Genomic DNA, 21,734 nt, shown 5'->3' with positions numbered 1-21,734 from the left:
TCACTGAGGGAAATGAGTGAATTGTAGGAAAAAATCCTACAGGGAAGGTCATGGCTATTTATTTCTGATTGGGGCCTCAAGTAATGACTTTGAATTAACATCTGTGATTGCTGTAGCGGTAAGAAGACATTGATGCACAGTAATACAGAAACCACTTCATGATAATGGGGGCTGTGAAGGAGATAATGGGTTTTTGACACAGAAAGATACAACATGTCTTTTTCTGTGAAGGGGTCATTTGCATGTTCAAGGTGAATAGTGTTACTGGAGAGAAACAGGGCATCTGTTCAGTCTACAACTGCTGCTGTTGAGATTCGTGTTTCATATATACTGAAGTCCTAATTTACTCTTGTTGATACACATAGCAGGTAGTTTAGGCTGGAGGGCAGAATATACATTACAATCTGTCTTCTCTTTTACCTTTGCAGTATACCTTTGAAGAAGATTTCTGTTCAATAGCACTAATTTCTCCATTAAACTAAAGCCCAGATTCTTCTGCTTTGCACACAAGTAACGGAGTAGCATGTGCTGTGCAGTGGGAGCTGGGGCAGGGGATGGAGTAGAAGTGTTAGAACAGGCCCAGCGCAGTAGGTGGCAGAGAGCACAAGCACAGCAGCTAACTTGCCCTCCCCGAAGATGGTGGGAAATCTCCAGCTGGAACAGCTTTAATGATTAAATGAGGTGTCTGGAAAGTTTTGTGTAATGTGAGCTTGATGGACTTCAGGATGTATTGCAAAAGCCATTTATTTGATGGCTTGAGTAGCTGTTCTGCAAGGCTTTGCAGGAGAAAAAACAGGTTCTTCCTTTGGACTTTTGCTATAAGTTGGGATGAAGATTGTGGGGGAGTCCGGGTTTTCCACTGACTTCTAGTTTGTGTTAAAACTGCCCTCCCTTTCAGGACTTAGCTCTTGTGAGATGTTACAAGCTGTAGAACTTGAATTAGGAACACATCTTTTGATCTAATGAAGAAAAGACCTGAAAAGTTAGGGGCAATTGGTGAACCAAGGGCACTTTGTTTTCTTGACTGGTTGAGTTAATCCACTATTTATAGTAATTATGTCTTGCTGCTGGGTGGTTATCATTTGTACCTGTGAGCCAAAGTATCCCTGGGGCACTCTGGAGTTCTTCATGTAGGGATTTAATTATTTAAGTGATTACCTCTCATAAAGCATTTTAGTTGCTTCCAGGGTTTGACACAGGTTTCTGCATGATGGTATGCTGTGCACTAGAAACCAATTTAAAATGCCAGAACTCACAATGTTTAAAGCTTCTTGACTGTCAAGCAGAGGTTCTCGCAGCTCCCTTGCAATTACTGCCCTTTTTCCCTGAATTTGAAAGCATTCTGTGGAAATTACACTGTAACTGATATAGCTGTGATATTGACCTAGAGAGTTTGTGTTTGTACTTACAAGCAGACCAAGGGTAAGTTGTTGAATCCCAGCCACGTTCACACACATGCCTATATCTGTTTTGGGAAAGAAAGTAAAAGCTTGAGAATTTTCTTCCCCCTTGCCCCCCACCTGTGTTCAATGTTTGCTTCTAAATTCATTTACGTAGTTCTGCACTGCAGTCATTCAGCAGTGGGCTGTTCATGCTTACAATGTGCCCTTCCAGCAAACCTTTAAGATGTTTTCACTGTATCATACAGCTGCCTTGGAAAGATTTAAACTGCACCAAAAATTAAAGGCTTTTTTCCAGTTCACCTGGGGAAAAATGAACAGCACTTTCTTGACAGGAGATGAAAGAAATAGAGAAAAAAATATTTTTGGGCCACACATCAGAGCTCTTATTTGCAGTAGCTCTCATCATGGCATTTAACTTGCCCTCTGTTGAATCTTCATTTTTCATATATCAGACACCTACAGCGTAGAGCTTTACTGAGTAGAAAATGCAGTTTGTTCATATAACTTCAGAAATAAGATTCAGTTGAAATGGGAAACAGCAACAAACATTTTACATCTTTTTTTCATTGTGAAAGAAACTATTGCTTTTCTGGTAAAATAGCTTTTATTTGAAACCTCAGTCTGTGCATCAAAGTTAAGTATTTATAAAAAATAATGAAAAAAAGACTCAGCAATTTATTCTTCAGAAGTTATTTTTGTTGTACACCCCATCTAGGTGAACGTGTCCTGCTTTACAGATGAAGACAGTCACACAAAGATGTCTGATTCAAATGTCTTACCGTTGTCAGTATCTCTCACTGATTTCCTATGATTCCTTGTGCTGAAAGTTAAGCCAGGTTTATCTGTATCAGTGCAAGGTTTGGATCATACAGGAGGCTGGACACGGTATCTAAGAAGTAATTGTAGCTCAGGAGACCTGGCATCCATTTGGTTGAGGAAATAAGTGGACACACCATAGAACTCTCATTGTTTTGGATGAGAGAGTCTGCCGTGAACATAGTTAAATCTACTGTTACTGGCCAGTTGACTTCTGATTCCTGTTAAATTCTGTATTATAAAACCACGATGATACTGTTTTCTTACTTAGCTGCCATGCAGACAATGGAGTGAATTTCAATGAAAAATGTAGACTTCGTTGTGCTAGCCTGGACGCACCGCTCTGTGGGAACTGAAGTGACTGAATCTCCCTCGTAGAGCTGCAGGCTGATGTAAAATGTCATCTCACTTGGGAGCTGTTGCTGTTTTTCCTTCTGTTCTTTTATTTGGAAAATTCTCAATATTCAAGTGAGTCCTGGAGGCACAGACTTAGGACTTTGTAATAGAGAAAAAGAGGAACGCCTCTCAAGACTCAGCAAAAAGCTGAAGTGTTTCCGAGAGTTTCTATTTAAAACAGTAGCAATTGCTACTGTGAGATTTTTTTTTTTATGTATCTCAAAGCCTAGCTCTGTAGCTAATAGTGTGTTGGTAAATAAAGGAGTAGGTGAAATAATTTCATAAGGTATCTGGGAAGTGGGTAAAACTTCAGCGCCAGATTGAAGATGGCCAAACTCCCTTGCCCTTGGCACAGCCCTGACAGCAGCACAAAGGGAGCTATAAGCAAGTTACTTCAGGTTTTGAGTAGCAGAAGGAACTGGAGATTAGAGATTAGATTTTCTCTGGTTTGAGTGGAAGAGGGCGGGGTTTCTTACTTCACAGGCATCCAGTGCAGCTCACCATTGCTAGTCAAGCCCAGGGGTGTTGAAAGGAGGAAGCTATTGAGAGACACTCAAGATGGAGATAAACTCATTTTACTACAGACCTCCATAGCTGATCCAGTCATACCAACCCTTTTAAAGGTCAATGAGAGAAACAGGCACTTCTGCAAGGCACTCCTTTTTCTTACCTCTTTTGTCTGGCCAGTTTAGGATGAAGTGAATTATGCCCTGGAAGTGGCTGTTCCTCTGCTCTGACTGTAGAATGAGTCTAGGTAATCAGCTCAGACTTTTACTTTGCAGTAAAGGAATCCACAACTCAGATAAAATCCTCAGACCATCAGGCATTTGAACTAGGAAAGAGAAAGAGACTTCTCCGAAAAGTTCTTTACCTTCTGGTAGAGTATGGGATGAGGCTGAGATTATATGCAGGCCTGAAGCCTGGTGCTGTTTTAGTGGCATGGATTCGTGCCAGCCTGACAAACACACTTGCTGGTAGGCAAGGATTCTTTTCAAACCTGTGGATAAGGCTTGAACATCCTTGGTTTATGCCACAGTTACACTTCTGAAAGTTGTCACTTGTCACCTCTGTGGTTTTAGCTGTAGTATTGATTTTGTTAAGAAATTCCCCTTGGTCTGCCTCCAAGAAACAAGATCAGAAACAAATGCAAGAGTGTTCCAAAGAGTTCCTGTTTTGTCTGAAAATGGAAGATTACAAAAATTCTGTTTTGGTACTAGGTGATAGATGAGCCCCACCTTACTGCAAGAAGGAGTCTCTGACAGATCGCGGGAGCTGGCCATTAGACGAAGCACAGTTGGGACAGAGGTTTAATGACCAAATATTTCTTCCAGAAATGGCAGTGTGTGGAAGATGCCAGTGGAAAGCTCAAGCTACACAAGTGCAAGGGAATGGCGAACTTGGCAGCTGCAGGCAACAGCAAAGGCACCTCCAATATTTTGCTCAAGTATTACAACAGGAATAGCGAAGACTGCAATTGTGAAGAGAACGAATACAAGCTGAGCCATGTCGGACGGAGAAAGAAACTCTTCTCCAAGAAAAGTAAGTGAACCCACTTACTGTATCTTCTGTCTCTACCTCACAAAACTGTTAGAAGTTTGTTTACTAACACACATAATTGTCCTGATTTTCATGGGCATTGAATTCTGTCAGTGTACTTACTGTGTAGTTACCTATGAAACAGTGTGCCTCATTGGCCAGTCAGATTTGAAAATATCTCTGTCTGTAGGAAGAGGAGTGTTTTGATCCAAAATGGGGTCCTATGTTTATGTCTTTCAAAACTGTGAAATGCAGTACACGCGTTGACGTGGCAAGTAGCACATCCTTACATAGGCCATGAAATGCAAACAGTGTTTTACAGAGAATACTCGAATTTTTAGTAGATACTGAGATCAGCTTGAAGCTGTTACTGCAGTGATTTATTTTTAATAAGGATGCCTGTGCTTTGTTACAGAAGCTGCTTGCTCCTAACATCCTTTCCTTTTGCTCAGTCAGCAGAGGCAAGGCTGACTTCTAACCAGAGATCACGTCCAAAGGGGATGACTCTGTTTCTACTTTCTTTGGCACAGATCAGGTGCTTTTTCAGAAAGCCCATTCCGCTGGCTCTGTATTAAACCTTAGTCAGACTAACATCTATATTTGAAGTACTAGTCTAATTATAGATTAGAGAGTCAAACGGCAGCACAGAATTATTATTCACTTTTAATGTTTCTTTCGTCTCACTCCACAAATACAGAGCCTTAATTATTTAGCAGATTAGTCTTCCTGTATAATGACCTGGCACAAGCTTCAAACAGAGAGTTTAAATTGATTTTCTCCCATTATATTTGCCTTGCAAGCTGATTAGTACCTACTAAGCTAATTTTTAGTTGAAAAAAATTATTGGTTCCGGGATGAAATTACTCAACTATACTTGCTGTTTAAATATGTGGCACAGCGGATAATCTTTAAATAACACTAGAACTTGGAGTCCAATTTAACTTTTTTTTTTTAAGTCACACAGAAGAAAGTTCAGTCATGGGGAGTCAAATAACAGGAGTGGATCGAAGGCACTTAAATGAGAAGAGGAAAACAATTTAAGTGAGGGCAACATAATGCTATCTGATAATGCTTAACACTTATTTAAGTACTTTTCATCTGTGTCAGTGCTTCCTAAACATTAAGTAGTTTTCACAATATCCAGAGGAGGTGATTAAGTGTACAATTACCTTTAGTTTGTGTATGAAGGAGCTTCAGGTAAAGAAAGTGAAGGTTGCCCCTTCTAGCAGAGGGATCAGAATGCTGTTTTTTTCTCTATGTTTTGCTTAGAAGAGGGAGAGTTTATACTATAGTACCCTCAGCAGTTTTGCAGATGACACCAGGCTGAGTGGTGCAGTTGACATGCCAGAAGGACAGGATGCCATCCAGACAGACCTGGACAAGTTCAAGGAGCGGGCCTGTGTGAACCTCATGAAGTTCAGCAAGGCCTAGTGCAGGGTACTGCACCTGGGTCAGGGCAACCTCCTGTATCAATACTGGCTGGGGGGTGAAGGGATTGAGAGCAGCCCTGCTGAGAAGGACTTGGGGCACTGGTGGATGAAAAGCTGGACATGACCCAGCAATGTGCACTCGCAGCCCAGAAGGCCAACCATGCCCTGGGCTGCATCCCCAGCAGCATGGTCAGCAGGTCAAGGGAGGGGTTTCTGCCCTTCTGCTCCACTCTGGTGAGACGCCCCTGGGAGTCCTGCGTCCAGCTCTGGAGCCCTCAGCACAGGACAGACATGGACCTGTTGGAGTGGGGCTGGGAGACTAGGGGTTATTCAGCCTGGAGAAGAGAAGGCTCAGGGAGATGTCATTGTGGTCTTCCAGTACTTAAAGGGGTCTTATATGAAAGATGAGGGTGGGCTGTTTAGTAATGCCTGTTGTGATAGGAAAGGGTAATGGTGTTAAACTAAAAGAGGGTAGATTTAGACTGGATATAAGGAAGAAGTTTTTTATAATGAGGGTGGTGAAATCCTGACACAGCTTGCACAGAGAGGTGGTAGATGCTCCAGCCCTGGAAACATTCAAGGCCAGGCTGGATGGGGCTCTGGGCAACCTGATCTAGTTGAAGACGTCCCTGCTCCTTGCAGGGGGATTAGACCAGATGACCTTTAAAGGTCCCTTCCGACCCAAACTATGCTATGATTCTATAGCCTTCACCTCACTTGCCTCATTGAACCCTAGGGCATGAGCTTGAGCAGCATAAGACAGGATCTTGACAATCATGTTCCCATTGCTTGTCTTGAGTAAAATAATTGACTCCACAGATGCTTTATTTTTCCCTCTGCCTACATGCAGGGTGTGCCGTACAGTGGAAGAGGTTAGCTTGGATCCGTAGACACAGACTCTTTGATTTGGTGTTGGCTATTCTTTCACATGCACTATCTAATAAATCACACGCTGAATGCAAATGAGCAGAAAGCAATACAAGTCAAGGTAACATCCCAAGGGTTTTCTAAACAGCTTACGTAGAGAGCTGGCGAATGGTAAGAGGGTGACCTGTATACTGATGATATGTTATTTGGGTTTTTATGACCTGTTTCAAGAGACTTATGATAAAGCGCAGTCTGCTGAGTTGCGTCGTTCTGAGGGCATCTTCAAGGTCTGGTACACAGGATTTGATGAGTGCATGGGATCATACTGCAGCCCGACTTGAATGCCAGTGAATGCTGTTCATCAGATTGAACAATAGCTAAATAGAAAACAGAAGTTTCAAACTGGACTCGGGTCACGTCCATATTAATGCTTTAGTTCACAGCAATGGCGTAGTTTTGAAGGAAACACCCTGATCATTCCCTTCTATCACACACAAGAGAGGTGGATTTGCAGAGCAATTTTGATGGATTCCAATCTAGTCATTTGAAGAGAACTAAATTGGATGCCCTGCTTCTAGGGTGCATCAAGTCTGCTGCAGACTCTGATGGGGGGGGGGGGTGAGGATTGGTCTGTCAGAAAGATTAAAACCAGTCATGTGGTGAGAACATGTAGTTAAAAGGCCAGACTAAATTGCTGATAGAGGGGCTGGAGCACCAAATGTTTTGATAAAGTAGTTACTTTCTAAGGTAGGCATGGTCTAGACCCATTGTCAGGTGCACCAGTGCATTTAGCAGGCAACAATGTTTTCTAAATTGAGTAAATTCAGTTGCAAAACAGGGTCATGTCATGTACATGCCATTTGGGCTGTGTACAAACACACGGCCCACCTGCAAAGCTTTGTCATGCTAGAAACACATAAGCATTAATATTCCATACATACGGGTTTGAGAGTCAGGAATGTTTGCATTTCTGTCTCCTCTTTATTTTCTTTGGTATGTTTTTATTTTTGTAAGAAGGTTGAAACAAAGCTTTTCAGTAGGAAGAAAGTTTAAAGTAATTGTGAGCACTTAAAATCTTTGGCTGTGTTGTGGTCTATTATGTTTTTCTTGCTGTGGATTTGATCTCTTCCTCCTGTCATGAAGAAGTGCATGTGATTAAAGGAGTTATTAAGCTGCAAGTAGAGAAATGATGATGGGCCACACAGATTTGTAAACAACAAACAGAATTGTGTACAAAGGGGCTAGTGCAGTCTTATTCCAATTTTCATGTCATTCATTTTTCTTTTGAGGTAGTCTCAATGTTAGGTCAAAATGACCTTCTTTGTTGTTAAAAAAAAAACAAACCAAAAACAAACACAAACCTGAACATCAGCCACTTTAAATTCAGTCCATTTGAAGTATAATTTTAATGGCAGTTGTGAGAAACAGGGTGTAAGAAAGTTTTGGGGGGGTTGGCTTTTTTCCTCTTTGAAGTATCTGAAGACACAGATTCTGTGATTCAGAATAAGATCTCTAGAAATCCCTAGGTACCTAATGTCCAAGAAAAAATTATCTGCATTTCTAGACACTTGAGATATTTTCAAAAATTATACTTCAAGGTGCCTAATTTTACTTTGGTGTTAATAGACAAAAATGCTTCTTCTCTACAAAATTCTGGAAAATATTTAGACCTTACTGGAAAATGAAGAGCAGGAATTCATGAGGCTAGTGGTGGACATTTTCCTCATGGCGTGTGTAGAAGCAGAATCCTTGCGTACTGGCTTAGTCTGTCATTCCTGTGATGCTGGAAAATACATCAGATCCGAAATACCCACGCAGAGTAAGTGTCAACAGGGAAGACCAAGAGGTCTCGGTCTTCTGCAGTGTTCCCGCTGAGCAGTCACCCTCCTCCTTTGGGGAAATTACCATACAGTAGCTATAGTTGGTTACAGTCTTCTCAGTCATCCCTGAGAGAACAAACATTTCCAAATTATTTCAGTGTTAAATCATTAATTTGGCAGCTGCAAAATAAGTAATAAGGCTTGGGTGGTGATGATGTGAGGAGACTTAAATATAAACCCGAAGGCTGGGCATGTTTATGTCAGATATGAAGTTTATGGTTTTATAATACAATATTGCCACGCTTTATTCAGTTGAATAATAGTTTTGGATACTGCAGTTCGTGCTTTCACTAGACAGTGTTGAAATCTGAGATCCTACCGAAAAATAGTTGTCAAAAATCAGGTGTGTTTGAGTCTCTAGGCTGTCTGGGGAGATCTGGACCAGAACAGTGTACTTCCTTTCAGGCTCCAGCGAAGACAGGCATGCTTGTCGAGTGGTCCAAGAAGACACAAGCGGATGAGTGGAGCACTGAAACGTAGTTCACTTTCTTAGTCTTGGATTTCTCCAGACTCTGTTTCCAGACTCAGTTCTGAGGATGCAGCTTTTCAGCACTACCGTCTACAAGACAGCTGGCTTCTGTAAGACCAGAGGAAGAGAGGCATTGGGACTCATAGAGCTTACCAAAGCCAAACTTTAATAACTTGGAAAAGGAAGGTTAGGTGTTTTGGGTTGAGTATTTACCAGCCCGAGATCTACTTTGTTTGTGGGTTGTGTACACAGGTAAACAAATTGGAGAGTAAAACTTAAACCTGGGGGAGGATCGACTAATAAGTAATTAGCAGGTGGGAGAGCACAGCATGGGTGAATATTAATCCTATTAAATATTTGAATGACTTCCTCTGCGAATATTGGCATTTGGTACTAATCACAGCACTGTGGATAGCGCATTGCATTAAAACAATGCAAGTTCTTTATGAGCTGTCTCAGTCCAGACCAATTTGTTCATTGTAAGGCTGGGTTCGTTTGGCTGCAAGGGAGGAGTGACTCCTGGCTTCTCATTCTTCAGGGACATGTGCAGAGGACAGTTCCCTGCAGCTATCTGCTGAAATCCAACATGCTGGATTGCCATATTAGACTTGGAAGGAAGGTAAATTGTTAGCTGGCTGAGCTTAACAAGATGAAATGGGGAAACAATTAAAGAAAAGGGAGTTTATACTTTGAATATAATTACTAGGGTGTAGCTTTTTGGAACCTGCTCATATTTCTGAAAAGATGGGAGTTTCCTTCTCATTTAGTCAAACATTTCCTGAATGGGTGCCTGAAATAGGGTTGGTCTTTCAGGTTCCGCCCCCCCCCCCCCCCCCCCCCCAGCAGTGACTCACCTGGCCTAATGTCAGCAATAAACTCTGAACCACAGGTGGAAAATGTGCAAAGCCAGGCAATCCAGCTGGTATTCCACTTTCTGTGTCTGGTGCTGACAAAATATAGTGCTTGGACCAGTTTCAGGTGGGAGGAGATGTTTATGTCTCTTCCCACAGTCTGCAAAATGGCTTTTGAGACCTTGCAACCCATTTGGAATTAATGTAAGGCTTCTTGAAAAAAGTCACTCTGTGTTAATGCCAAAGCATGCCAGTTGACATTGGATTATTTCTTTTGTCAATTCTGGTTCTACTTCCCATTTCTTTTTTTTTTCTGTTGCTCGTTTTGCTGGGCAGATTATCCCATAGACAAAGCTGGCTTTTCTGTGGAGTGTGGGATTGCAAGTAAGATTGGTCTTCTCATTTGGCACACTGGTTGAGTTTTCCCTTATCAGATTGCAGAAGGAAATCCCCTTCTTGTGGGATGTGCTGTGCGTTTCAGCTCTGTCTGAAGGAGGGGTGACCAGAGGAGCCAAGGGACTTGGATGTTCTAGTAAGCCTCATATACAGAGCAAAGACTCAGGCACCAGGCAGGGTGGAGAAGAGAGGCGATGGTATTTAGGCTGTACTTTTTTCTCAAGGAGCGAGAATGGTTGCACTTAGTGTAACAAGCGACTCTCGGCAGTTGTTGGCCGTGAGGAGGAAATACGGTCAGAGATGGACCCCGTCATACAGTAGGGAAGTTTAGGTGTGGATTTAGACTCCATAACTAGGATATGTTTGTGCTATTCCAGACCAAACGGGAGAGGAGCTCTGGGGATTTGGGCCAGGACAGAGAACTTTGGAAAACAGTAATGGTGAAAAGATCAGTGAGAATCTCATACTGTGTAGTGACAATTTGTAGCAGATGTTTCATTTTGCCTTTGGGCTGCAAATGCAGAAGCAAAGGCTGGGGAAGTGCATAGCGCTGAAGGGTGGTGCTTCATGTAGAAACTCACTGACAGGTCTACATGTCAGGGAAATAACTGCAAAGAAAAGAATTAGATGTGGATAAAGGTAAAGATTCAGATATTAATCCCTCCTGAAAAAATCAAGCATCTTACCTTGAAGAACGCATAAAACTGAGAAGAGCTCAGGCTGAACACTGGCGACGGCTTCAGGGAAGTGCTGCAGGAGTCCTGGCGCTGGAGCATCCTGCGGGAGACTATAGGAAGCGGTGGCGAGCCAGGCTGCAAGGATGACCCCAGACCCTGCCGGCTGGGCGGTCGTGGCTCGTTTTTTAAGGTCTTGCTGCCATCTGGTGACTCTGGGGGGAAGAGCAGCGTCTCTGCAAGCTGTTCGCTCACGGAGTGATGATGTTGGACATTTCCTTTCCCCTCTGCCGTCCCTGTGCGTTTGCATTATATCTGCCCTCTTTCCCATTCCTGAAGGTATCCATCTATCCATTGGAAAGGTAATGAAGCAGCAGCTCACAGGACAGCTGCAACAAGTGCCATTTGTCATCCAGTTAATTCCGAATGTCACAGTATGGGCTGTTTTGTTTCCTCCCAAGAGACATAAAGAAGACTAAATTGTAATGTGCTGTTTGTCACCCCCTTAATCCTTCCATGTCCTCTTCCACACAGAATACAAACCAAGCTATGTCCGGAATCGCTCTATCCGGTCTGTATCTGTTGAGCTGGATGGAGCCATTTATAACTTGGGTTTGGAGGATGGCTATCAACCTGTCTTACCACGAAACATCACCAAGCGGCACAAGGTGCAGAGGGCTGTTTTTAGTGAGGAGGAAGATAAGGACGTGGGGGAGTACAGTGGCACCGGTGGCATTGCAGAGTACACAGCCCCTAACCTGATAAAAGTGACTCACAGGTGAGTGCACATGCGGTATTGCTAAAAGCTTTGGCTACCTAAGTGGCTGCGTTATGTAAGTGGCTGTGTTAACTGGTGAGCAGCAGGTTGTGCCCCTTTTGGATACCCAATCTAGCTTCACTAAAGTTCTTATTCTCATCTGTACAACAGCTTTTGGTTTTGTTAATTTTGTCACGTACAGAGGGGTATGAAGCTACTGAAGAACTACAGCAGTGCTTTTATGTCTTCTTCACTTCGGAGACGGTAATGACTGATCAGGGCATGTTTCCAGTGAGGAGAAGCAAAACTGTTTGCAGCAGTCGCGCGTACACCTGTGTGAAACCAGGAAAGGCTCTACCCATGGAAATCTCAGTGCGCAGCGGGTAACCTGGCCTGTCTGGAGACCGCAGGTTCCAGCTGGAGTACAACCTAGTTTCATGTCCTTGGTTGCTTTGTATTTCAAACACCAAATCAGTCCTAAGGGAGTAAGCAGCCTCTTAAAGCTTTCTGTAGCCAGTGCTAGGAAAGGAAAATGTATACTAGGAATGAAGTTGGATGGCCCAGGAGCATTGGGAAGCGGAACATAGTGAGAGAGAGGTGAGGGAATTGTCTGGGCACTCTAATAGCTAAAAGTCTGTTCCTCAGTGTGCAAGTCTTGGGGCTGATGATGGATCTTCAACTGTACTTAATTAGTTTAGTCACCATTTCTGCTTGTAAATTATCAGGAAATCGAGCATTACGTTCATTAAATTGTTTAATGACTAGCTCATGTAAACATACACGAGCCTGTTAGCTGTGTTTGAATTTGTGGTTTCCATTTGACTTCTGTTTACGGAGTTAGAGACTCACTGGTATGAGGAAATGTAGCTAGGTTGACATCAGAGAACTGTGCCCTTACCCCAGCTCTCAGGAATGTCCAGGACCCATGAATCACTATTTTCACTTTTCTTCTGGAACAAGTTAAATTGATTTTTGCTGCCTTACTGGGTGAATCCCAGATCCATACAAGGAACTGTCAGGAAGGTTGTGCATGATGCATGAGGAGTCCCCAGGAACACTTGCAGAAAAGAAGGCAGTGGGGACAACAAGCATGAGTTGGTTTAAAGAAAATAAAGGAGTGTGGAAAATACTCAGCTTTAATTAAAACAAGCATTCGAAAATGACTACATGGCGTTTGTTGACCCCTAATAAACTTCTCGGGTAAATCTGTCAAGTGTGCTTTTTGGTTTTGAAATAATTCTAAAACCTGGATTGTATTAGAGGTTTGTAAAACGTAAGAACTTGAAGTTGTCAGAGGGTGTTTTGCCTTTGAAGTCAGAGACATATCTTTGAAAAGATTTTTATGTAGAAAACAGCAAAATTTCTTTGTTTCTGTTTTTTTTTTCCTTTTCTTTATGATGTAGTAATACATCTTATAAAGAAGTACTTTATCCTTGCCCCTGCCCCCATATCACTTAATTATGCATTGGGAAATTGCTTCTGAGTAATGCTGTTGATGCTTGCTAGTTAGTAGAGATTATTTATGTAGGCAGCCTAATGAATAAGCAAGACCTCTGTGCAGCAAAATTTACATATAGAAATCAAGCAGTCAACAGGTTCTGCTTCATAGGAATGTTCTCCTTCAATTTTTCTACTTCTGAAAAATTTCCATGGCAACTCAAACCCAAACTTCTTTCCTGGCTCATAGCACACTCGTCTCCTCCTGAATGAGCACTGTTTTTTTCAATTCTCCATGTCATTTCCAATCTGGCTTCTCATCTGTCCTGGAGTTGTGTTATTAAAACCAGCTGTTTGCGTTGCTCTGTATGTGTGTATCCACCGTAATAAACATTGTTTGCTTTTCCATGCCAAGGTGCTATATCCTGGAGAATGACACCGTTCAGTGTGACACAGATCTGTACAGGTCACTGCAAGCGTGGAAGGACCATAAACTTCATATTGACCACGAGGTCAGTGATGTTCTCAGTCCTGCATGTTCAGTGGGGTTTTCTGTGGGCCGATAGGATCATGCTGCCTGTGTTTGTGTCTGTCTGCCTCTGGGTGTCTGTGTACCTCCTTGGAACATTTTGAACTTGCTGGCTGATTTCAGAATACATATGTCAGAGATAAGTAAGTTATTACAAGTTTGTGAAGACAAGACGTGGAGTGGAGGAGAGAACTGTAACTGAGCGGACAGCTTAGAAATGTCGTAAGCCTTATGAGGTAAATGAGGGACTTGTAAGTGTCCCCATCCTGGGAAAAATTTCATTTGGATCTTTGTCACATCTCACTAGCCCTGCTTCTCAATGTACCTCTCAAAAAGAGTCCTGCAACTATCAAACATAAGCCCAAGGAGAAGTGAGCTTTGTTAGTTTCTGTGCTTCTAGAATTATTTATTTTGCTTGCTTGTGTTTAACCCTTGCACTTTGGAATTGAATTAGTTTTCCTTAGGCTTGTGTGTGTGAAGAACCTGGAGATAATTTGCCCTGTGAAATTTGTCTGTGAAACTTCATATGACATTTTTGTCACTAATACTGAAGAATATAAGCTCAAACCCTTCACACATGCTGTGTATGAAAGAGGCAGTCTTCTAAGACCAATAATGGTGGAAGAAATACCAAAGAGAAGCATAGAGAAAGGGCCTCCTGTAACCTCTTACCAAATTACGTGAATCACAGCACGGTCCTATGCAAGAACTAGTTGGCCCCTTTCATGGTACAGATTGATGCGTAGCGAGGCAGATGGACACTGAAAAACTTACTAGCTTTGCTGGGTTTAAAAAAGGGCAATTTCAGTGTCACCATACTCTTTTAATTCTTTTTTCTTCAAAAAAGGTAGGCTATATGGAGTGCGAAAGCAAATGAGAGCTCACTCCTGTCCTGTTGTGTTCCTGATGTAAGCTCACAGGGCTGGATTCTTCGTGTATTTTTCTTGAGCACTCTGTCCTGTCAGTGCCTCAGCAGCCACGTGCTTCCACTAGACTTCTGGTCTAATGGTAGTTGTGCAGTGACTTTGTTGTTCACACCAGATTACTTTGCTTTTTCTGCTGAGTAAAGAACCGAGGTGTAAGTCTGTAGTACCCATCTGGGTGGAAATGGGCCACGCTGTGTGAGCTAGACTGAACAAAAGTGTGGAGCCTCATTTAGTGACAAAAAAAAAAAAACAGGCTGTTAAAAATAAACCACATTGGTGGCACAATTAACTGCTAATCCGTATCCCATGTGGCCAGACATTGCTGGAGACTGCCATGCAAAATGACAGAGCCTTGCTGCTTTTCTTTTTCCAAAGCTCTGAAGAGGGGACTTCAGAGCGCTCCCTCCCCATCCGCTGCTCAGGTTCATAACAGGCTGAATTTGAAGGGCTCCATTTTCCTTTGAGTAACCAACCTTTCCGCCCTTGCAAACGTGCTGTAGAGCACAAGAGGAAAAATCAGAATGGACCCAGGAGTGGTTGTCTACCCGAGGCTGTGTGCCCTCCCATTCCCCCAGTGCCATGTTCTGCTTTCACATTCAGTAATCAAAGCAGGCAGACTGTACCAGCGCGGCTCCCCTGCTGTAGGTTTTATTCTGGAAAGGCAGATAATCTGAAAATGCTTGTTAGTGGTGGGAGTCATGGGAGGTGGTGAAAAGGAAGCATTTGGTGACCATAGAATGGGTTTGAGAAGGTCAGAATAGGACTAAATTCTGCCGTATTTTTTTTAACCTGTATGTTTACTTTCTTTAGATTGAAACTCTGCAAAATAAAATAAAAAACCTGAGGGAGGTGAGAGGTCATCTGAAGAAGAAGCGACCTGAAGAGTGTGACTGTAACAAGATAAGGTATTTGTTCTGTACTTCAGAGTAGTTATTTGTAGTGAGCACCTGTAGCTGATTTATGTCTTCACAGGAGAGCTCAGAAGCTGTTTTGTGCAGTGGTTGCCCACTTACTGTACTCTGGTATAACGCTTGCTGGGGGAGTTGGACTGCTGCAGAAGTACAAGGCCCACCTTCTGCCAGGCAGGAGTTTAATTGCCTCTGTGTCAAGTGATGGTGGTGTAACAGGACGTGTAATATGGTTATAAACCAGTTAGTTATGCTCTGGTACTGAAGATCCTGCTATTTGATAGCAGAGATTAATAGATTTTACGCTGCAGGCTTTTTTCTGAAAACTTGCTTTCTACAAGGCCAAATTGTCAATGTGGTGCAGTGTTCCACGAATCTGTTTGAAAAAGAATAGTGTGTAAAGCATGTGGAAAAACAGGATGGGGAGGTGAGAGGATTTCTCCCCCTTCAGTTGTTTCAAGGCTGGATGTATTATCACATCGGCTGCAATCACTGCAATATTTAGCAGCTGTGCCAGGTGGGAGAAGCAGGAGTTTAACTGTTGGTGCAGGGTAACTGTATTTTTGTAACAACCACTGACGTAGTGCAGATCTTTTTTTCCCTAGCGCAGATTATGTGTGAACTGTAAGGGCAACGGGCAATACTAAAATAGTGATTATGCATTAAGGTCTCTGCATATTTGGTTTCTCCTGTAGCTAAATATTTGCAAAATGGCTGTAGGTTCAGCCCATGGAAAGAAGGTTCAAGCAAGATGGGGAGCAAGCAAGCTCTTGCTCTGCAAATAAGCACAGCAGAAAATCTTTCAGAAGCAAATGTTAACTCCAACAGAATTTGCCCCTGAGAAAGCTGTTCAGAAGGAAGCAAGGATCGTAGTGATCACCGAGCAATCTCTGAGGCTGCTGTGAGCCAGCTGTCACCTGGGGTACAGCAGCTGCGGTGGCGGTAGCAGGAGGAATATCACAAGGAAAGCTGTACTGGACTGTGCTGAAAACCACAAGGCAGCCATGCTATTGTTTGAGCTAAAGCGGTTTTAACTAAGTATTAGCCTCTGTGAGAGTGTGCAGATGATACTGCTCTGTCTCGTTGGTGTAATGGAATGAGGTTTTGAGCATAACGCTTAAATCCCTGGAGGTGCAACATACCCTGGTTTACAGACATGACGTACGTAGTCCTTGCGGCCTGCGTGAATTCTGCGACATAGCTTCAGCTACAGAGCACATCAATTTCTTGGGTTATGCCAACTCATACATAGAACTCATGGCAAAAAATGTTTAAAATGAAATCAGTATAATTCTAAATGGCAATTCCCCAAAAAGTTTATATTGTCTTATAATCCACTGCTTTCAAAACTGATGTTTACAACTGAGTTTATTTAATATATACTTTAAAGATTAAGTTATTTTTATAACGAGTGTTCTATAATAAATGTAAAGAATGTTACATTTTTCAGACCCAGTACAGGAAGCACTTAGATGACCTTAGATGACCTGTAACGGTCCCTTCCAACCCAAACAATTCCATGAGTCTATATTCATGCACAGCATTATTAAGATGAATAATCCTACTGAAATCAATGGAGTTAATCACCTGAGTTATAGGCGTTTTAGTGTTTGCAGAATTGCATTGAATTAAGATTTAGCATTTAGGATTAGTTAATGAAATACCCAGTGCCTGTGCAAGATAAAAAAAATTGACTGTAGATAGATAGTTCTTATTTTGTTAATTTGCTATAAGGATTACATTTATTAAAGCTCCCGCTAGCATTAATAATTTAAAAAGATTTGTTTTGAAGATAGTTTTAGTCTAACAGCTGAGTTCTGATGTACTGTTTAGAAAATAACATTTAGTGACCTTAGTTTGATGATTTGTGTGGGCAGTGTAATGAACTTATCAGTCAGAAAATATTGCCATTGCCTAAGGCTGTTTTGGCTTTTTTTTAACTTTGAAAACTACATGGAAAGGAAATGTCTGCAAAATCTTATTCTAAGAGTTTCTGGAGACAGAACCAGAACAGTCGAGCCACCCAGCTAGAATGTGAGTGCCCGCTGACACCCTCCATACCTCAGAGTGTATCAGACGCTGCTGTTGCTGGGACGGTTCCATGCATCTTACTGAAGTTCTCCTGGAACTTCTAGCTATAACAATGGAGAAAAGCCCCAACCCCACAAAGTGCAACTGGTATTTAAATTCATTCAGAAGGAAAACAGTAGGAAGGTGGTATGAGGTTGTCATCTTATTAGCTGAACACAGTAGTGAATATTTCGTTGAAGAAATGTTGTAATTGGATTATAAGTCTATGGATTTTATCTGCCCTGCATACGGAAACAAGAAACAACGACAACTAAAATTGAAAATTGTAGCTGGAATGATCTGTGGCTACACATTGCAATACAGTGTGAGAGCAGGAGATGGCACCACGCACAAATGAGCTGAGGAGAAAGAAAAAAAGGCCCAACAGGGCTCTGAAGTGCCTGACCGAAGCTAGCAAGGCTGCTTTGCATTCATCGCATACCCTGAAGGAATAAATTGAAGGGAGAAGTGATTCTGGATTAAATCTGCTTCAAATCCAGTGTGATAGTGTGGTATGAACAGGAGCAGTTGTTTTTTCTGTTGTTCATCAACAATGCTGTTTTTCTTTTCCAGTTACCATTCAAAACACAAAAGCAAACTGAGGCACAAGGGCTCTAGTCTTCATCCTTTCAAGTAAGTGAAGGCCTGTTCCTTTGAAAGAGGGAATGCAAAGGCTTGAATTTTGAACATTTTACAAACATGTAAAATTACAATTCCATGTATCCTGTATTAAAAAGAATAAACACACAGACACCTGGGTAAGGAACTAAGCCCATGCTGAAATGCTTGTGACATCTGAGCTAAGGTTCCTGGTTTGGGAAATGTCACATCACAGACTTCAGGCAAGCTTAGAAGTCCCTTTGGCTGCTTTTTTTTTTTTCAGTGCCACTGAATTGCAGAGTCATATCCAGAGGCATTTGGAAGAGAAGCCATTTAATTAAAAGGCACGGGTTCTTTCTTTCCCTCAGAGCAGCTTATTTTATTAGCTGCTTCATTTTCTTTAGGTGTGTTCAAGAATAACAGAGCCTGCATGACCCTAATGTTTCATGTGTGCAGGAAAGCCCTACAGGAGAAAGACAGGCTCTGGCTGCTTAGGGAACAAAGGCGAAAGAAGAAACTGCGCAAACTGCTGAAGAGAATAAAGAATAATGACACATGCAGCATGCCTGGTCTGACCTGCTTCACCCACGACAACCAACACTGGCAGACTGCTCCCCTGTGGACACGTAAGGATACTTTAAACTACGTAATAGGTAGGCGCATACTGGCTAGGCTGGGCAAGGATGCTGGGTTACTAGAAGTTACCGATATCAATTAGTTGTGTAGCCAAAGCTACGCAGCTCTCCTCATACTAAATAATTGTTTCAGTGCTGGCATTATCCTTACACAAAAGGCCAGGGAGTTAAAAACAAAACCAACTGCAAATAAAAACCTACAGCTATTGTGTCCAGTACTATGATGTGTAGTGTCTCATCATCTGGAATGTTTCCCAACCAGAGAAGACAGGGAAAGCAACTGGCCATGATGTTGAGGTAGCCATGCACAGAACAGGGAGCTGATGCTGGAAGGCATTCTCTGCTTTAGAGCTCAGGAGTCAGAGAGAGAAACTGCCTATGAATAAAGTAATATCATAAATGAAAAGTAATAAGCAGTGCCTAAAGCCAGCAGCATGTGGCTTACATCTTTATAACTCTTCAATTTGCAGTGGGCCCTTTCTGTGCCTGTACCAGTGCCAACAACAACACATACTGGTGTTTGAGGACAATCAATGAGACCCACAACTTCCTCTTTTGTGAATTTGCTACTGGATTTTTGGAGTACTTTGATCTCAATACCGATCCATATCAGGTACGTCTTCATAGAACAGCTCTAGAAAATACATCCTTGTTCCTTACCGATGATAAATTGAAATAGCACGGTATTGGTGCAGGATGTAGAGACGGCCTAAGTCATTGATTGTAGTGTGATTTGGCTTCTTCCCTGTTACAAATAAACCACGTGTATTCCATGTATGGAAGTTACCAAACTACAGAGCAATAGTTACTGACAAGAACCTCTGTTTATTGCAGCTAATTAATGCAGTGAATACACTAGATAGAGACATTCTCAATCAACTGCACGTCCAACTCATGGAACTAAGAAGCTGCAAAGGGTATAAACAATGCAATCCAAGAACTAGGAACATGGATCTGGGTACGTGCCTCTCCTGTTACACTCAGAAACTCCCCTAAAGAAACGGGGCTCTTACTTATCAATATGAAACTTGTATCAGTCAAAAGAGTTTTAGTATTTCTTTGTACTAGTAATGTCCTGCGGAGGCTGGTGGCTGCATGCGCAAATTTTTGTATTTGCTCCATTTGTGTTCTGTCATGTTTCTTAAATGAAGAATGATGCTTAAATAGTGTAGTGAGGAGTGTTGCTGAGGCGCAGGGGAAGGAGATGGGGAAGGAACAAAACTGGTGAAAGAGGGAAGGAATACCCCAATAGCTACTTCCACACTCGCAGGACAACCCACGTCGGAAGCGACTTCTGGAGCTTGTCAGGTCCAAGCTTCTGCTCAGCGCAGGGTCAGCTGTGAGGTCAGCCGAGGTTACTCAGGGATTTATCCAGCTGCATTGTGAAAACCTCCAAGGGTGGAGACTGCACAACCTCTTTGGGTAACCAGTGTAGCAGCTGAGTTTCAGTGTTGCAGCTGAAGGCATGATTTTTAGAAACGCTTCTTTTAGAGACAGCAGTAAACTTAAAAAAAAAAAAAAAAAGTCAAAAAGGATCCAAGTGCTTAAACTCATCAGTTTTCCCCACCTGTGTTGGTGTAAGGTAGTTGTGAAATAACAGCGCATCCAAGAATGGTTGCATTGTGCTACCAAAAGGTGCTCCCGTCAGTATGGATTTAAATTCCATAAAGCACAATGGGTCTTTACTCTTGTCCCTTAAATTTTCTCTGGGTCTGCTCAGTGGATCTGTTTTTTATACTGCTTGTGTTTTTTTCATGTTTAATGGTGTTAGCAAAGCAAAAGATACAGTTACTTGTATTTCTTTTTAAATTGCCTTTCATATACCCCTTAGTCCAATTAAGTTGATGTAAGAAATGCTATTTTTTAAAAAAGTAGAGCCTTTAGAGCTTGAAGACCTCCCAGCCCCAAAATACTGTTACGTACCTGAGTCCACCCAACTCCATAATACTGTTTCGGGTCCTATTTAGTACATGCACCACACAGAGCTGTGTGTTTGGAAATCAACAGGTTTTGGCATTTAAATACACCACCAAAGGACATTTACAGAAAAGTTTCAAATATATCTATCCCAATTTACAATCTGTTTGACCTGGAATAAGGGGTTAAATATGAAACTAACAGCTCCAGGTAACACGTATGGAAATATCTATCATAGCCGTGCACTTTGATTTGTTAATATTCCTAGGTCTTGTTTTAAATTGTGCCTTACCTGATACCTCATTCTGTTGCAGGCAATGGTTAGTAACATTGTTAATTTTTCCTCACCTAGGACTTAAAGATGGAAGCTACGAGCAGTACAGGTACATTTTAAAAAAAATAATTCAATTATTATTCCTAAGTACTACCTTCATGCTGCAGCAGTTAGGAGTGTGGGATTGGGAACCACAGGGACAGACACTGCATGGAGTTGCCTTTGCAAGATTTTTCCATCCCAGTGACTTTGAAACACTGGAGCTATTTCTGTTTCAATGTTACAGCATGTTTTAATCTTTGTAGTCAAAATTCAGGCTAAACTCTTCTCCTTCCTCATCTTTCAGACTGTAGTGCTGGTGGGTTTCTTGGTGATGGTTAACTTTTTTCTCCTTTTGCTGCTTGAAAATTAGGCAGTTTCAGCGTCGAAAGTGGCCAGATGTGAAGAGACCATCATCTGCCAAGTCACTGTGAGTTGGGAGCAGTTCACAAAAAGCATTAGCTTTTACTTGCCTGCCTTTCCTTCACTTCTCTTTCTGCATGCAGCACCTGTTTTAACATCACCATCTATCCTCATGGAATGCTTAAGTCCTCTAAATTACGCAAGAAATATGATACAGCCATCACTACAGGGAACTACTGCTGTACAAAACCTCTTGGTACATTTTTTTCTTGGAATCTAGGAGCATTAGGGTCAAGGCAATTTCAAACTTGAGCAAAGGTGGATGCTCAGTTGAAGAAACCATTTGTGGTTAACTGCCATTAGCAATCAGAGACCCTTATATTGGTTTTGTCTGAGTATAAACTTGTAGCAGCTACCTAGTTGTCTCTCACACCATCCAGAAAGAACAAAACCGATGATAATTTCTCAGAGTAGAGAGAGAGTATTGTGTGGTTTTTTGCTATGTATCCAACCACAACCTCTTGTGTTGTGAGCAAAAAAAGCACGTTAGAACACAAAGTA

At 42.0% G+C, this 21,734-nt stretch overlaps 1 protein-coding gene across 7 annotated transcripts in view; it reads left to right on the top strand.

The window, feature by feature from the left end:
• SULF2 (sulfatase 2) overlaps positions 1-21,734 on the top strand; it is a 170,464-nt gene that overhangs the window by 145,876 nt on the left and 2,854 nt on the right. For all 7 annotated transcript variants that reach the window (XM_075438982.1, XM_075438980.1, XM_075438977.1 and 4 more), the window contains 10 exons: positions 3,947-4,154; positions 11,253-11,496; positions 13,328-13,424; positions 15,178-15,272; positions 17,919-17,978; positions 18,402-18,571; positions 19,051-19,193; positions 19,415-19,538; positions 20,850-20,880; positions 21,184-21,240. In XM_075438982.1, the coding sequence (XP_075295097.1) occupies positions 3,947-4,154; positions 11,253-11,496; positions 13,328-13,424; positions 15,178-15,272; positions 17,919-17,978; positions 18,402-18,571; positions 19,051-19,193; positions 19,415-19,538; positions 20,850-20,880; positions 21,184-21,240 (1,229 nt within the window). The remainder of the gene's footprint in view (positions 1-3,946; positions 4,155-11,252; positions 11,497-13,327; positions 13,425-15,177; positions 15,273-17,918; positions 17,979-18,401; positions 18,572-19,050; positions 19,194-19,414; positions 19,539-20,849; positions 20,881-21,183; positions 21,241-21,734) is intronic.

The sequence above is a fragment of the Opisthocomus hoazin genome, chromosome 18, assembly GCF_030867145.1.
Source record: "Opisthocomus hoazin isolate bOpiHoa1 chromosome 18, bOpiHoa1.hap1, whole genome shotgun sequence".
Taxonomy (NCBI): Eukaryota; Metazoa; Chordata; class Aves; order Opisthocomiformes; family Opisthocomidae; genus Opisthocomus; species Opisthocomus hoazin.
Note: the sequence above shows the minus strand (reverse complement) of the source record. Positions and strands in the feature narration are given on the sequence as shown.